This window comes from Cetorhinus maximus, chromosome 11 (genome assembly GCF_964194155.1).
Source record: "Cetorhinus maximus chromosome 11, sCetMax3.hap1.1, whole genome shotgun sequence".
Classification (NCBI taxonomy): Eukaryota; Metazoa; Chordata; class Chondrichthyes; order Lamniformes; family Cetorhinidae; genus Cetorhinus; species Cetorhinus maximus.
In genome coordinates, this window is record NC_135889.1 from 58,396,892 (window position 1) to 58,415,664 (window position 18,773).

The 18,773-nt window shown below is 38.7% G+C and overlaps 1 protein-coding gene across 2 annotated transcripts in view; it reads left to right on the top strand.

Annotated features, from left to right (window-relative positions):
* The first annotated feature begins 3,774 nt into the window (after positions 1-3,774).
* LOC144686616 (endoplasmic reticulum junction formation protein lunapark-B-like) overlaps positions 3,775-18,773 on the top strand; it is a 103,381-nt gene continuing 88,382 nt past the window's right edge. The window contains exons 1-3 of one of the 2 annotated variants that reach the window (XM_078552049.1): positions 3,775-3,860; positions 4,927-5,032; positions 17,310-17,351. In XM_078552049.1, the coding sequence (XP_078408175.1) occupies positions 5,006-5,032; positions 17,310-17,351 (69 nt within the window). In that variant the 5' untranslated portion in view covers positions 3,775-3,860; positions 4,927-5,005. Of the gene's footprint in view, positions 4,423-4,926; positions 5,033-17,309; positions 17,352-18,773 lie in introns of both variants that reach the window. The other variant, XM_078552050.1, reaches the window with a different exon arrangement.

The window sequence follows — 18,773 nt, forward strand, 5'->3', positions numbered from 1 at the left end:
GGAGTGTGGTCTCATGATTTTTGCCTTTTCCAAGGCAATTGAAGTTCTGTATGCACCTGTAATGCATTTTTTTTACACAATGCCCTGTTTCAAATTTGGTTTTGCAAGATATTATTGATGTTTATATGTATGGCGCCTAATCTCGTATGGTGAGGAGGATAAACGTCTTCAACTCTCTGGTTGATCTATTAAGGAGCAGATTATAGAGTGAACATTATACTAGGGGCATCTTCAAATTTCGGGAGACTTTATCACGTGCTTTTTGCCGAAAGCCTTCAACTTTCTACTCAGCGCACAAGGTTCAACGATATTCCCTTTCCGTTTAAACATTATAACTTACACGTATAAGTACTCCAAATCAGATCGATCTAATCTTGAGGTCGGGAATGTAGAAATCAATAAACCAAATAGCGTCCACAATTATTTGAGATTGTATTGAACACATTGTATATGTACGAGAAAAAGTGAAGTTGCATTTTTAAAAGAAAGATTAGCGCGTTCTGTGTACAGATTTTCAGTTATACTTGCATGAGGCTAGAGGACGCCCAAAAGATTTATTTGGAAAAATATACTTAGTGCTGCTTTATTGCTTACATAAACATGTTTACAATGATTACTTAGTATTGGCCAAGAATTTACCAAAACTTTAAAATCATTCATTCCTAATCTGAACATAACCCACACGCTGCGAAAGAGGCACACAAATCTCGATTTGTGTCCACCATGCAGTTGATTCCCCAGGCATGTCTTTACCTCGACCAGCTCCGGGACAGCAACTGTTTGCCATCAAATCAATCAAAAACGTAACAACGCACATGCTGTTTACAATTTGCTTTGAAATGTCTATTGCAAGACATGAACACCTGGACAGATCACCAGAAGAGTATCCAAACTGCAATAAATTATTGTATTTCATCAAACTAAAGCGTATTGTGAAATTTCGTTCAATTCTGTTAACTCGTGTCAAAGGACTTGCCCATGTAGTTTCCACTGATTTGGAGTAACACTATTGATGCCTGCTAAATATTGCACCCCGTGCACATGCTTATTATGGTAGACAGTATTTGTCGTGTATTAACACATAAAATACGAAGTCAAACCTCCTACTTACATATCGTCTATTAGTATAAAGGGTAACTTTATTATACAGGTTATTGGGGGCATTGAAGGTAAATGCACCGTAAAGTTAAATTCCCTTAATGGAAATGACTAATTGTTGTAATTTTCTTGTACAAGTAATTAGTAATTTTGGCTAGACTGTTACGTATATTATTTTATATATATATATACGTACCTCAAAATGTGCATTTTAAAATACTAACTACTTTTTCTTTGTTTACTAGGGACAATCGTATAACTAATGAAAGTACATATTTTAGAAAGTCTGATCATTTATTCAAAGTGGGACATTAATTTTTGTACAGAGTCACGCAGGGAAATAGACGTCACTTTCAATTGTAGTCTATAACGTCCATGAAACCTGTCAAGAGGTCGGTTGCTTTTTGTGCAAACCAGATGCCACTAGTGAGCACTCAGCATGTCACTGAATGAATGTCAGACGGGTTACAAACCTAGCTGTGGGCAAAATAGCAAATATATTTCTTTGTAACAAAATAAAGTGAGTTTATGAAGCAGAAACTGAGTGAACGAGAAAGATATTGCGCGGTTTCAATGTTTCTAAAAGATGACAATCATAACTGGCATTTATATAGCGGCATGAGAGGGAAACAGCAGAAATTAGAAGACCAGCACACAAAAGTCACTTCTAAAGTTTTCTATTGATTCCCAAAATGGGGCATCAGGTGCCACATTATCTTTTAGCATACACGATTTTATTACTGACGATTAAGCTGTGGAATGTATTGATTAAATTCAGATACTGTATACTGTAATACAAAAAGTGGTCCTTTCTGTGTGGGGGCGGGGTAACATGCGTTGCTTTGTTATTTTATGTTATCTAGATTCGTGGCTTTCCCTTTCGTATTTGTGATGTGTATTTTTCTTTGGAGAACAAGCTTTTTGACAAAGCAAATGTCACCTGCTCCTTCATCAAGCAATTGCAGTTTTGTTTTAATATGAATTATGTTCTTTATAGCAGATTTCGTAAAAAAAATGAAACAATGATATTAAGCAGATAATTTACCGCATTTTGTGCTTATAATTGCATTGTTTGAAAGGTTTTTCATAATTTATGAAATTGCATTGCTACTATACTTCACGTAGTATTCTCCTCTAGGTCAATTGAATAAAGAATAAAATGAAACTGGCAAAATAGATTATTTGACATTCTCAAAATGTTTATTTCGTTTAATATCGAGAACTGGATTTCCTAAATGACGAGAAGGAGTTGTTATAATCACCTGGAATATACACAATGGTGGATATTGTAGAACAAGTGATCCAAATCATACAGTTTTCGTTTTTATTAAAAATGCCTTCTCCTCAGTGTTTTCTACTAACACAATGCTCCACAATGTACTTTTCACATGACGAAGAAATCCACACGGGATTTTGCATGTTTGAGGACCAATTAAAACACATATCTTTTGGGTCAAAAAGCTTAAAGGTTATTTTCGTGTATAAATAAATTATTCGACAATTTATAAACAGGCCGTTTAATGATTTCAGCTAATTTGCGTTTAGATTTTATTTTGGAAAGACATAATTGCATGCATAATTCTACTTTAGCCCAAATTATAACACAAACTACAACTAATAACCAATTTCAAAATATTGATCTGTTCTCCAAAATCCTAGATTCCCCTTTACAAATATGCTTATACTCGACAATCATATACCAACCCAAAATTTAGTTTTCTATTTTATTTTACAACAATTACACTAACCTCACTATATATGTCAATATATCAATAAACTAAAACAATTTGTAAAATTAACACTTATTGGGAAATTCAAAGTTAAAAACTTTATATATATATATGTATAATTGTAATAATCGTAGCAAATGTTTGCATTACTTTGCCGTTTGTCCTGTCTTCCTTATCTATAAAATGCACAGATACAGGCATTAAATGACTAGAAAACGTTTCAGTGGAAACCTCATCTATCAAAGAGCAATATCCGTGTCTTGTCACTGGACTAACATTCACTCTTGTATTTTAGTATCTATTCAAGCAGAAGAATTATCAGGAGACAATAACTTAAGAACCTTTTATAAACTACAACATTAAAATTGGGCAAACATTTGATAATGGTACTAATTTAATAAAAAATCGATTATCGTTTTGTAAATGTTTAAAAAGTTAGAACTATAGTTGTTAACAATATTAAGGCTTCCAACCGAAAATTGCTAAATATTTGAGTTGAACCCGCAAGGCTGATGTCAATATCAATTGTGAATAAAATCAACATCACCACTAAGCTGAGTTTAATTAACTGCCAGATATGTTTTATTTATCTTCTGCTTTCCTCCGACTCGGGCAACGAAATAACACTGCCGAAATTAAAGAGGATGGAGTAATCAAAACTATATCACAATTAATTATTATAGGTAAAGAAGCAGAAGTGCAATAATTAATTATTTATTTAAGATAACCAAATAGTCTTATTATGCAATTTAGATTCCATTTTTGAAAACAGATTTTAAAATTATAATGCCTTTATGGCTGGTGAAGATGTCTACATCGCCTGTTTACAGTGAATTTTCCTTCTTTCCCAGTGCCTTACCCTCACTCCTGCGCTTTGTGTCTTTCCCTTGGTCTAAAGCGGCTGGAAGGAACCACTGGTGTCACATGACAGTGGTGTACGGGTGAAAGGCTATGGGCGCCTGGGCTGGCTTGTGCGCTTGCGCGGTGCGATGCGCTGCTGTTGGTGGTAGAGGAAGCAGTTTGGAGTTCCAGGTGAGTGGGTTACAGCAGCGGAGGGGGTGGATCATTTCGATCAGGCCTAACTTGTCGCCCGTCTTAGTCTCTGCATGATTAGTCGCAGTTGTCGTGAAGAGCCGTAGACTGTCTGATGCAGCTTGAGCCTTTATTTCTCAGGTGCCTGTAGGCAGGTTGGCAGGCCTGGCCAGGGAGACGCTTCTCGCCTCCGGAAGGGCCTCGATTATTGGTGCAGTGTTACTGATGATTTTCATGTAGAATCGGCTGCAAATGAGAGTTGACTGTCAGCCTGAAGTTGCTGTGGTCTCTGTAGGCCTAGAAATTGATGCAAAAGTGCAAGTGTTTCTATACTGAAGGTGCACTTAGTTACAGAAAGATGTTTTAAGCCATGACATTTTAAGTCATGTTTTAGGCCATGAACAAGCCGGTTCATGCTTGTAGGTCGATAGGACAGAAATCACTACTGGTATGAAATTTCGCCAATTCCTGTTTTTATTTTACTTAATATTAAAGACAATCGTAATATTAAGATATTAATTAGGTGGACGTAAAGGATTTCATGGCATTTTTCGAAAAAGAGGTGAGCTTTCCTGGTGTCCTGGCCAATATTTATCCCTCATTCAATGTCAACATAAATACGTTATCTGGTCATTTACCTCATTGCTTTTTATGGGATCTTGCTGTGCTTAACTTGACTAAAGCGTTTCCTAACGTTGCAAGAATGATTATGCTTCAAAAGTACTTCATTGGTTGTGAAGTAAGTTCTTCTAACGGCCTTGAAAAACAAATGGTGTAACTTTAAGTAAACTAGTAGGAGGTTTAATGATGTAAAAATATGCAGGTTTCCTTATGACAAAATTATTTCCTACTGTGACATTTGTTTATGCAAATGAAAATTGAGAGTGTGGAATTTCCAGAATGATGACTGTTTTTGCATTTATTGGAATGTCTTAATGAAGTGAGCTTTCAGAATGTGGTGGTTGTGAGAGATTGAATGTTAAGTGGAACTTCATTTCAAATATAGTATGCATCCTATATTATAAATACATAATTGTATTGATGGATGAATTTGTTAATTCTACAGGTCCAGAATTATTTGTGTGCCTTCAAATCAATAGATTGGTTAGATTATCTGTGTCACAAGCAACTCGAGTAAAAACAAAATGGGCGTGATGCTTTCTTGCTGGAGGGTAAGTGAATAATTGTGCTTCAATTCAAAGTATGTAATAACTAGCATTCTAAATGGCTGTTTTGAAATGTGATTGCAGTAGCCAGTCTTTAAATGTGACAAAACTGCAGTGAATTTAAAGGAGTCAGTTTTATTTTTTTATTTTTGTTCATGCGATGTGAGCATTGGTGGCAAGGCCAGCCTTTGTTGCCCAACCCTATTCGCCTTTGAGAAGGTGGTGATGAACTACTGCATGTGGAATAGGTACAGACTCAAGAAGGAAGTTCTAGGTTTTTGACTCATAATTGATAATGTATAGTTTATACATAGAAAAAAAATGTGATTAAACCTGTTTATTTACTGTCTGCAATTTACTATGAAGGACTGCTTCAAAATATTTCTTGGAATTTTATTTCCAGCTTTATTTGCTTTATAAGGAAATTGAGGTAAAATCTTTGTGAAATGCCCTAATCTTTCTGATTGACTCTGACTCTGAAACTTGAGGAATGGTGATATGAATGGCAGTGTTGTTGATGGTACTAATCTTGCCATACAAGATTGTTAATGGATTAAATAACATACTATGATGGGGTAGGAACCTGTTAGTTGGAGTGAGGGGGAGAAATAAATTAGAATTTGTGCTTGCTTTTTAATTCCAAATGTATGAGGGAAGAGAGAAAAGGTTGATTTTGGAATTCTAAAAAGGTTCTTGTTCTGAAAGGTCAATTGTAGACATTTTATTATTGGTGACTGAAGATGAATTTAAACTGTTCAAATTACTGGCTAAAAGAAGCACGTTGTTTTTAGGAAAATTGGGGGTATACATTTGGCTGTTGGAGGGGAAGTTTGAACCAAACTATAGCTTTTGAGAAAAATTGCAGTGTTGCAAGGGACCACAGTTGTAAGGGCACAATAGTAAGGCATCCTTTCATACAGGTGATTACTCAAAGAAATTGATTTCCATCTCAGAACTGTGGTAAATTCTCCAAGTTATCTGTAGCTCAGACAAAATGAAATTTGTCCTGCGTAAAGATAACCTCTTGTGTGTTACCTATAAAGTTGTATTTCCAATAAAGTTCAATGTTGTTTTATGCTTTATTTTCCCAAGTAACAACAGCATTGATTCAGTATGACCTTGTGCTATTTTAATAAGTAGCCTAGTTGAAGGTTAATTGCTAAAGCCTAATGATAGCTTGTTGCAACTTGCAACCTGCCTCAGGAGCTTGGAGCCTATGAGCTTATCTCTGGATGTTGACTTGACATATTTGATATAATTAAAATACATTGATTTCCCCAGTGCATCCAAAATATTCTTTTCACTCAAAACTTATAATTTTGAGGCTCTAATTATTACTTCTGTGCAAATGCTCTTAGTTAATCATAGAATAGTACAGCATGCAAGGAAACGGTTTGGCCCATTCAGTTTGTGCTGGCTATTTTGAAGTGAAATCCAGTTAATCCCACTCTTTCACTATATCCCTACACCATTTTCTCCTTCATGTATTTATTGAAGTCTGCTTTGAAGGCTACTGTTGACTCTCTATCCACCACTTGATCAGGCACTGCATTCCAAATCTTAACCACACATCACGTAAAAATGATTTTCCTTATGTCACCTCTGGTTCTTATGCCAATCACTTTAACTCTGTGCCCCCTGGCTATCAACCCTTCTGTGGGTGGAAATCATTTCTTTTTATTTACTCTATCTAAATCCTTCAAGGTTTTAAACACCTCTGTCAAATCTTCCCTTGGCTTTTTCTGCTTGAAGGTAAACAATACCAGCTTGTCCAGTCTTTCCATGTAATTAATTCTCCATCTCCAGAATTATTCTAGTAAATCACTTCTGTACCTTTTCCCAAACCTTCATGCACTTTCTAAAGTGTGATGCCCAGAATTAGATAGAATACTCCAGCTGGGGCTGAACTAGTGTTTTATATTGGGTTAACATAACTTCTTGGCTTTTGTTCACCGTGCTTCTCTTTATGTCTTGGTATCAAGAGAAGTTGCTATGGTTTGCATACGTAGCTTTTAAACCTCAATTATTTGTGTAGTTAAATAGTAATATGTACAAAAGTTAAAAATTTATGGCTTTTTATGCTAGACGTTTTCCTTGGGTTCAGCATCACTGGCCACTTTAGTAAATGGACCCTGTGCCTGTTCTCTGCACAATATCCAGCCATATGTGGCAAGACACAGGAATTAAACAGAGAACTCTTGCCACTATAATTATCTTATTTTTTCTGTCATGGGACATGGGTTGTTGCCCTTCTCTAGTTGTCCTTAAACTGAGTGGCTTGCTTGGCCATTTCAGAGTTAAGAGTCAACCACATAGCTGTGGGCCCGGAGTCACATGTATGCCAGAGTGGGTAAGGATGGCAGATTTCCATTAGTGGACTGGTTAGGTTTTTACAACAATCAATGATAGGCCTCACGGTCATCATTAGTGAGAGTACCTTTATATTCCAGATTTATTAATTGAATTTAAACTCCACCACCTGCCATGGTGGTGGTTTGAACCTGTGCCTCTGAATTACTAGTCCAGCGACATTACCACTACACTGCCATATCCTCCTGGGAACGTTATTGGAATATAATACGCACTGTGGTCTGAGATTGTCATTTTTGGTGGGCTGAAGAATGCACATCTGATTAAATTCTAAACCAAAAGACAAATTAATGCTGAACAAGTAAACAAATAGCTTTCAATATAAACAAAAACTTTATATCTTCAATGCCAAAACAACAAACTGGTTTTATGCTACTTTCAACATATTCATTTTTGAAACTTAGTTACTCATGTGGTGAAATTGATTTTTAGCCTGTAATTTTGCTAGCCTCAGACTGACTAATATGTTTCAACCAAGGACTTTGAGGAGAAAAAAAGAACCCTTTAGCGACAATCGCATATAAATAAAGTTGTCATTTCCCATAAAGTTCAGACATCACTTCACTTTGCCTGTCTGTACCTGAGCAAGTTGACAGAATTGAATAGGTAAATGGGATAGATTCAGAACAGACCTAACTACTCAAAACTGGGCATCCATGAGGCACTGTGGGCCCTCAGCAGTAGCAGCAGAATTGTATACAACCACAATCTGTCATCTCAAGGCCTGGCATTTCCTCACTCTACCATTACCTTCAAGCTGGGGGATCTAAACCTTGGTTCAATGAAGAGTGCAGGAGTGCAAGCCAGGAACAGCAGCAGGCATACCCAAAAATGGGTTGTCAACCTGGTGAAGCTACAACACAGGGCTACTTACATGCCAAACAGTGGAGGCAGCATGTGATAAACAGAGCTAAGCGATCCCACAATCAACAGATCAGATCTAAGCTTTGCAGTCCTGCCACATCCAATCATAAATACCGGTGGACAATTAAACAACAGGAGGAGGCTCCACAAACATCCCCATCCAGCACATCAGTGCAAAAGACAAGCATTTGCAACCGTCTTCAGCCAGAAGTGTAGAATGGATGATCCATCTCCGCCTCCTCCTGAGGTTCTCAGCATCACAGATGCCAGCCTTCAGCCAATTTGATTCACTCCATGTGATATCAAGAAATTGCTAAAGACACTGAATGTTGCAAAGGCTGTGGGATCCCTGACAACATTCCAGCAATAGTACTGAAGGCTTGTGCTCCAGAACCTGCTGCGCCCTTTGCTAAACTGTTTCAGTCCAGCCACAACACTGGCATCTACCTGGCAATGTGGAAAATTGCCCCGGTATGTCCTGTCCACAAAAAACAGGACAAATCCAAGCCGGTCAGTTACCGCCCCATCAGTCTACTCTCGATCATCAGCAACGTGATGGAAGGTGTCATCAAAGTCCTATCAAGTGGCACTTACACAGCAATAACCTGCTCTCTGATGCTCAATTTGGGTTCTGCCAGGGCCTCTCAGCTCCAGAACTCATTAGTCTTGGTTCAAAAATGGAAAGAAGAGCTGAAGCCAAGAGGTGGGGAAACATACGCAGTACAAAGAAAGATGGTTTTGGTTATTGGAGGTCAGTCATCTTAGTCCCATGACATTGCTGCAAGAGTTCCCCAGGGTAGTGTTCTAGGCCTAACTATCTTTAGCTGCTTCATCAATGACCTGTCCTCCATCATAAGGTCAAGAGTGGGGATGTTTGCGGATGATTGCACAATGTTCAGTACCATTCGCGATTCCTCAGACACTGAAGCAGCCTGTGTCCATGTACCCAGACCTGGACAACTGTTATGACACAGCAGTTGGTAAAGGCTGAGTTGTTTAAATCCCAGAGGGAAACTTGAAACAACTGTCATGACATATATTTTCAATTGGTATGTTTGAAATGCATCTCTGAATTCAGGAATAAGACCACCGAGCCTCAAGAGGTTTTTTATGTAAAACTAAATTAAACATTTATTAATTTACAACAAATTAAACACATACACATGTCTACAAATTACTACCATAACTTTTAAACAAATCCCCTATTTCATCACTCCCAGGTAAATCTTCGCTAAGGCAACAGTAACCCATAGACTTTAAATACACCAAGCAAAGCACATTTGACCGTACGAATTCAAAATGAGGCTCCTTGCAATTCAGTTCCTTTGCAGACACAGTTGGAGGCCTACAGGCTGGTTAGATCTTAAATGCCTCTACCTTACACACAATCTCCTTCCCCTCTTTATACCTAGCTTCCCCTTTGAATGTAAATTTTCCTTGGTATTGAATGCATTTTAATTTTACAACTTCTAATTCTAACAATAACATTTTCATCCCACTAATTTTATGCGTAATATAAACACATTGCTTGGCGTCTCCCACCTAGGTGCAAGATTTTACTCCCACTCTTGAATGCTTTATTCAACAACTTTACCTTTTAACTTCCTTTATTGTTTACCCAGTTAACATCTCAAACTATTATACATCAAAGCACCCAGACTAGCTGGCTTTAATCCAATTAAGACGCACACAGACACAGACCCCACTACAACTCCCATTTTAAAAATACTTTCCAATAACATTATAGACATTAATATCTCTTCATGACAACAACATCCTGCAACACAAGTGCCAGGCAATGACCATCTTCAACAATTGAGAACCTAACCATCTCCCCTTTGACATTCAATGGCATTGCCATCGCTGAACCCTCCAGGACACCATCCAGGACAAAGCAGCCTTCTTGTCTGGAATCCCATCCACCACCTTGAACATTCACTCCCTTCACCACTGACACACAGTGGCAGTAATGTGCACCATCTACAAGATGCACTGCAGCAACTGACCAAGCTCCTTCAACCTTCCGAACCCACGACCTCTACCACCTAGAAAGACAAGGGCGGCATACACAAGGGAACTTATAGGTGATGAAGTTCCCCTCCAAGCCACACACCATCCTGACATGGAATGATATCACAGTTCATTCTCTGTTGCTTGGTCAAAATCCAGGAACTCCCTTTCTAACAGCACTGTGGGTGTGCCTATGATACATGGACCATAGCGGTTCAAGAAGGCAGCTCACCATCAGCTTTTCAAGGGCAATTAGGGATGGATAATAAATGCTGGCCTAGCCAGTGACACCTACATCCCATGAACAAATAAATTTTTTTAAAAAGTAATTAATATGCTAGAAGAATTTAAAATCGATAAGGAGGAAGTATTGGATAGGCTGTCTGTATTTAATGTTGATAAAGCTCCAGGACTTGATGTGATGCTGGGTTACTGAGGGAACTGAGTGCAAATTCTGCACACACTGGCCATAATTTTCCAGTCTTCCTTAGACTTGGGGGTGGTGCTAGAGGACTGGAGAATTGCAAACGTTATGCCCTTATTCAAAAAAAAGGGAGTAGGGATAATCCCAGCAACTTTAATGGGGAAGCTTCTGGAAACTATAATTTGAGAGAAGATTAATAGTTACTTGGGCAAATTTGGGTTAATTAAGGAATGCCAGCATGGATTGGGCAACAGATGGACAAGGGCAGCAGGTAGATGGGAGCACCACCTGGAAGTTCTCCTCCAAGTCACTCACCGTCCTGACTTAGAAATATATCGTCATTCCTTCACTGTCACTGGGTCAAAATCCTGGAACCCTCTTCCTGACAACCTGTGGGTGTACCTACATGACATGGACTGCAGCGGTTCAAAAAGGCAGCTCACCACCACCTTCTCGAGGGCAACTAGGGATAGGCAATAAATGTTGGCCCAGCCAGTGAAGCCCACGTCCCATGAATGAATAATATTTAAAAAAATTAAGGGCAAATCATGTTTAGCTAGTTGGAGTTCTTTGAAGAGTTAACAGAGAGGGTTGTTGAGGGTCATGCTGTTGATGTGGTGTATATGCCCTTCAAAAAGGCATTTGATACAGCACCACGTGACAGAATTGTGAGCAAAGTTATATCTCATGGAATAAATGGGATAGTAGCGACATTGGTCCGGAATTGGCTGGGTGATAGGAAACAGAGTAGTGGTTAATGGATGTTTTTCATGCTGGAAGAAAGTTTGTAGTGGAATTCCCTAGAGGTCAATGTTAGGACTCTTGCTCTTCCTGATATCAATGATCAAGACCTTGGTGTACAGGGCACAATTTCAAAATTTGCGGATGATACAAAGCTTGGAAGCATTGTGAACTCTCAGGAGGATAGTGTAGAACTTCAAAAGGGCATAGACAATTCGGTGGAATGGGCAGGCATATGGCAAATGCAGTTCAATGCAGAGATGTGTGAAGTGACTCATTTTGGTAGGAAAGACACAGAGAGACAATCCAAAATAAAGGGCACAATTCTGAAGGGGAATCGGCAGCAGAGGGACCTGGGTATATATTTGCATAAGTCATTGAAGGTGGCAGGACAGGTTAAGAAAGTGGTTAATAAAGCATACAGTATTCTAGGCTTTATTAATAGGGGCATAAAGTGCAAGTGCAAAGAGGTTATGTTAAACTTGTATAAAACACTGGTTTGGCCTCAACTGGAGTTATTAGACCATAAGACATAGGAGCAGAAATTAGGCCAATCGGCCCATCGAGTCTGCTCCGCCATTCAATCGTGGCTGATAAGTTTTTCAACCCCATTCTCCCGCCTTCTCCCCGTAACCTTTGATCCCCTTACCAATCAAGAACCTATCTATCTCGGTCTTAAATACACTCAATGACCTGGCCTCCACAGCCTTCTGTGGCAATTCCATAGATTCACCACTCTCTGGCTAAAGAAGTTTCTCCTCAACTCTGTTCTAAAAGGTCTTCCCTTTACTCTGAGGCTGTGCCCTCGGGTCCTAGTCTCTCCTACTAATGGAAACATCTTCCCCGTGTCCACTCTATCCAGGCCTTTCAGTATTCTGTAAGTTTCAATCAGATCCCCCCTCATCCTTCTAAACTTCATCGAGTATAGACCCAGAGTCCTCAAACGTTCCTCATATGTTAACCCTTTCATTCCTGGGATCATTCTCGTGAACCTCCTCTGGACCCTCTCCAGGGCCAGCACATCCTTCCTGAGATACGGGGCCCAAAACGGCTCATGATATTCTAAATGTGGTCTATTGTGCCCAGTTCTGTGCGCCACACTTCACATATTTCCTGAAGGCGTTAGAGACAGTGCAGCAAAGATTCATGAGAATGGTTCCAGGAATGATGAACTTCAGTTAAAAAGATAGGATTGGAGAAGTTGGAACTGTTTTCCTTAGAGAAGAGAAGGCTGAGAGGGGATTTGATAGAGGTATTCAAAATCATGAGAGGTCTGGACAGAGTAGATAGGGCAAAACTGTTATCACTGGTGGAAAGATCAAGAACTAGAGGGCATAGGTTTAAGGTAATTGGCAAAAGAAGCAATTGCGACACGCAGTGAGCGATTAGGATCTGGAATATACTGCCTGAGACTGCGGTGGAGACAGATTCAACTGAGACATTTAAAAAGAAGATAGATTGTTATCTGAAACTGGGACATGGTCAGGGAGTGGCACTAGGTGAATTGCACATACCGAGAACCAGTACAGATACGATAGGCTGAAAAGCCTCCTGCGGTGTAACAATTCTGTGAAGGCATGGCATGAGGTTTTAGGTGTTGGTAAGGCAGGGGAACAGCAAGGCAAAGAGTTGGGAATAGGCACTATAACAATTAAGGATTTTTAATCTGCATTCTAATTATATTTTAATTTTTATGTTTAGGGAAAATGCTGATACTTCAAATCTTGGTTACTGCCATTACTGTCAGTACTGAGATCAATCTCAACCTCTGCAGTCTCTCCACATAACTGAAGTTCTTCATCCTTGATACCATTCTGATAAATCTTTTTTGCACCATCTCCAATGCCTTGACATCTTTCCTAAAATGTGGTGGCCAGCATTTGGCATAATAATCCAGCTGAGGCCTAACAAATGACAGCATAAATCACTTGTTAGGCCTCCGCTGTATTATCGTGTCCAGTTCTGGGCACCACATTGAATTAAATCACTTTCTTCCTGTAAGAATGAAAAACTGGCAGGCAGCTCACCTGCTGCAGAGTCAACTTGGGATTACTCGTCTACTTTTTGGTTAGAAATGGTTTATGGTTAGACATTTAGCAGGGGAAAAACAAATTTAGTTTTATTTTCTCCTCAACAAAAACGTTTATTATGTTTATTTAATTCCTGTGTTCTATATTTTGAATATAAAATTTTCTCAAAGTAATTAGAGCAAATTTTTGAGAGTAACAGCTTGGAATTCAGTATCCAGAAGACTAAGGTTTAAGGGTGCTGTTATAATGCCACAGTTTTCTCAAGTGGCGTATTAGCTTTGTTTCAATTCCACCCGAAAATATTTGTTTTTTTTTTTGCTTCCTTGGCAATTTATTTCCTCCCCCCCTCACTCCTTCCCGAAAGCATAGATTAGTGGTTGGGTGCAGTTCCACAGGCACTGGCTGCCATCTAATAGTTAACCCTGTTTATATTTTATCCTTGGTTGGTTTTAGCAGGCAGCTAGATTGCTGAACCAGACCTCATCTTTCCCAATGGCTGCGTACATATACTTTCACCAGGAATTGTTTTATACCTTTTTTCCCTGCTCCATAACTTGGGACAGTGAGGCCAGATGTAGCATCCTTAATGTTGCTCTGACATCAGTTACCCTAACACATCAAAATCAAGTTGGCACTTTCCTGGTTTCTCTGGCTTAGCTTTTTGTGATGTACTTGGTGAGATTTTAAGGTGCCCCAATGCATTCACAGTGGCCTCTATTTGCACGGAAATCAGGGTAATTTACCTTCTGACTTAATGACAAAACTTTATTTAAATTCATTGGGAATAAATTCTAGAGAAACAAGTACATTAATGTCCTAACAGCAAACTTAGTGCCATGTTGGTGCCTTATAGTTAGATAATAAATTGTTTGCATCATTTGTGAAGCAACTTAGGCCCCAGTTTTGTTTGCATTGGAATGGGAGCGCACCCAGTCAGTTACTTGATACACACAATCTCAGTAGCCCAAAAAAGTCAAACATGTTTTTGATGGATGCATAAAAGTAATTGATACTCAACATAAATTAGATATTACATTAATGACCAGACAAGCACTTATGGATTCTGCAATCAAATTTTTCATTAAGGAAAGAAGTAGTAATATTTTTTAATGTATTGAATAAAGAAGCACTAAATGAGAACATACTCTCCTCTTTAAAAGCAGTACAACACCTCTTTGATCTCTTAAACCCAACTAATTACTTCTTATTGAATTACTTAGTTTTCTCTTTTCTCTGTATTAAAATCGGGAACATGTCCTACATTATGCTGTAGCTCTTCATCATAGTTTTTTTAATAATTGAGAAATTATTTAAAAAGAAACACTATAGATTTCTCTACAAGTCAATATTTTATAACCGGTTTCATTTAGAGATAATATTAATTATTTTGTAAATTAGAGAAACCTCTTGGCTTTTTAGTTCACTATCAGCAATTCCTGCAAAATCATTGTTAATGGAAGGAATCCTGTGGTGTCTGCAATTGTTGCTGCTTGGGTCCCCCTTTAGTCTCTATATGGCTTTCTTCTCCTGGTTCCTCTAATATTTCTGGCAGCTCTAGAGGTATTTAAATATTCTGTTGCTCAGTGGAATACCATTTGCCTAGTTATGTATTTTATCCTGAAGTCAGCCTTCATTCATTTTTTTAAATCAAAAAGAAGCCTGCATTCCTTGAATTTAGAGTAGTGAACTTTTTTAATGAGAACTGAAGGTACAGGACCAAAGCGCACAGTGCAGGAGGGTAACAGAGTTCAATAAAGGAGAAGGTAAATCGGGAAGTTGCTATTTCTGTTTTTAATTTGTTCTGGAGTTGGAGGGGATACTGGCAAAGCTGTATTTACTTCCCAGCCCTTTTTGCCCTGAAATGTGGCTATGGACCACATGTATAATCTGCTGCTCAGTTGCAGAATTTTTGACCCAGTAATGTAGAAGAATGATTCTAATGCTGAACTTGGCTTGGCAAAATCTGATGATTATAAGAATAAAGAAATATTAAGGGAGGGAGAAAGTTCACCATTTCGAATTCCCAGAGGAAAAATAAATTGAGTTAGAATAGGCAACCATCCAGTGTCCTCATCTCCATACTGTGAAGATGTAGAGAGGAAGCAATTGTGCTGGATGTTTCTTTCAGCTGCAGAAGACCCTATTAGTCTGTGTGCTTAGTCTTCCAACAGACATTGGAAGATAAGTAATTTCAAAAATTATGATGTTGCAGACAAAAATTTAGGTACAGAGAAGAAATTGTCTGATTTATAGAAAACAACAGATAGTGTGCAATGTTGCATTCAAAAGGGGTACCAATGATTGAGGTGCCCCAGGATTCTGTTGCTAATTTGCATCAAAGTCATTGATGTAGCAGCAATAATTTAGATTTATATAGTGTTTTAATATAGAAAAAAAATCCCAAAACATTTCACAGAAGCATAATCAGACAAAAAAAAATGACAGTCATTCTTTTAGCTGCCCTGAACACCTGGTTTCTGCCTGGTAGGGACAGTTAAAATCAGGGCCATAATTTCTAGGGCATTCTCTCTTTCTTCTCCCATTTCTTCAAGATCTTTGTCAATAAGCAGTCCCTGCCAGTTTTTAGGTGTGCTAACATTTTTGTGAGGATGATAATTTGTCAGGCCCCAACATTTTGTCCTTTCACTTAACTAACTTCTCTAATACTTTTTTTGTTTTTCATCTCACTTTTGACCACTTCAGGATTTATCTGCACAACCCCCCCCCCCCCCACCCCCCCACCACCACCAACAACCACCACCACTGTGTGTCCCCCAACATCCTCTTTTTGTAAAAACATGCAAGGTACCTGTTAAATATCAGTGCCAATTTCCATTTATTCTCCAGTAAACTCATTAAATTCTCTCAGGGGCCCCATCTCACATTTGGCTGTTCTCTTTTTCCTGATATATTTGTAGAATGTATTACTGTTTGTAATATTTTTTGAGATGGTCTGATACTTCCTCCTTGTTTCCTTGTCCTACCCTTAACATTGTTCATTATTTTATTCTCATCTGATTGAGTATATGCAGCAAACTGTTTCCTCTCATCATACAATCCAGTGGAAGGAGCCATAATAGAGTTGTGGTACAGATTGACCATGCTCTATTTGAATAGTGTAACAGGCTTAAGAGGTTGAATGACTGTCTCCTGTTTTTATGTTCCTCTTCCTCGTTACACTACCCCTCTCGTCTTTTCCTTTTGTTTTCCTGCTCTTCTTGTTCACACCTCTCTCATGCCTTGGTAAGGGGAGTGGGGAACAAAACCACACTGGTTTGTGAAGACATTTTATAATTTTATGAATCCTTTGTTTTATTAGAGCATTGATTTGGCACTTTTATGTAAGGATAGAGAATTGTTGAGTGCTGTACAATTTAAAAGGTGATGCTAACTGCGGTGTTTTTCACCTTTCTGTACTTGTAACAAAAATAAATCTGTAGTTTTTGCGGCAGTGAGCATAGGATATGTATAAAGATTTATTGTCAATAAGCAACCCCTGCCATTTTTTAGGTGTGTTAACATTTTTGTGAGAAGGATACTTGTACATATAGTGAGGTCATGTGGCAATGTTTTCATTTTATAATGCAGTGTGCCATCAGATTGGTGTCATCATTTGACCTATTTCATGTTTGCATACATTACTGATGCTGTTCCATCTCAAACAAGTTTAAATGGGTTTGCATTTGAAGTGTATCTCACCTTCAAACATAACCCATCTGTTGAGAGGCCACACTCATGATAAAAGGACCAGTAATGCACGGTGCAATTCGTTTAGATGCTTGTAGTTATATCAATATATAATTTCATTGGATTTTTTTAACACTTAATTTTTTTTTTAATGCAGGCAAAACCTTCCACTATAGAAGTATTAGAAAAAATTGATAAGGTACTATTCTTCTTCAATTTTATGTTATCTAAATAGTGTGTAAGTTGTTTTGGTTTGCAATTTACATGTTACTGTATTTGCAGCCCTGTAATATTTCATCCCCAAGATTGTTTCCTACATAAGATTTCACCACAACTGCAAGACATTTATCAAAATAATATTGTGTTGCAATTTTGCTCTGAGTGGCCATACCAAGAGTTGATACCTGGCCCCATTAGAGGGTTAGGATTTGGGCAAAATTTATTCAATGTATTTCCAATAGGCCAACAGCCTTAATAACTTGAGTTTCACTTTTTTCCAAGTCATTTGAGTTTTACACGTTTCATAAGTTTGTCACCTATTTATGGCTCGATGTTTTGGAGAAACAAGTTGTTGGTGAAAGGAGTTCCAAGATATTTTGAATCCCTTTTTCAATGGTTCCCTTTTCTACTTTCCGTGTGTTGTTATTAACTGCTCGATTCTCAGTTGGTAGATTTTGAGCATACTTGATGCTACGTGAAAGTTTCTGTTTGTAACTACTGCTTTTTAATTGATAGATTTACATAGCCCAGAATCTTCGGGTCAGTGAGCAGGGGCGGACCCCGCTTGCCAACGCGCAAAATGACATGTGGTGACAATTGGGCGTGCGTCCCAATGGCACCACGCGTCATTCAGATCTTCAGTTCTGCGGGCGCACACCAGAGTCAGCTGTGCGCCCACCGAACTGTCAAGGGCCAATTAAGGCCATTTAAATTCCAATTGAAATAATTAACTGAGCTGCCCGTCCAACCTTAAGGTTGGCGGGCAGGCGAAAAGCCCAGGCGGCCTTCGCATTTATCGTGAAACCTCATCTGCGGTGCGATGAGCTTTCATGAAGGTTTTAAAACATTAATAACAATTTTTAGTAAAATTCATAGACATGTCCCAGCTCATGTGACGCTGTCATATGAGGGGACATGTCTTAAAATTTTTTTTTTCCTTCATTAAAATTTTTAAAAATCAAAGTTCTCTGTGCCTCAGGGAGATTTCTGTGCTCTGAGTGCACTCCTTGACTCAGCCTACTACCCCCGCCTGCACAGGGAGCGCTCAGCACTCCTGGGTGTGCGTCACGCTGGGCGGGCCTTAATTGGCCTACCCTCATAAAATGGCAGTGCGCAGCCGATCGCAAGCGGTGACTGGCTGCACACCCGCCCATGCCTGCTCCCGCCCAACTCCCCCGACGGGGAGAAAATTCTTCCCATAGAATTATATTGAATGAACAGCACAGAAACAGGACAGCTGATCCATGCCAGTGTTAATGCTCTGCATGAGCTTCCTCCCACCATACATTATGAAGTTTTAGTAAAGCATCAAGAAATGATGACAATGTGTGAACTTTTAAACATGCAAACTGGGAAAATGCAGTTTGTTTAGCATAAGTGATATTAAAAAAAGAACCAGCCA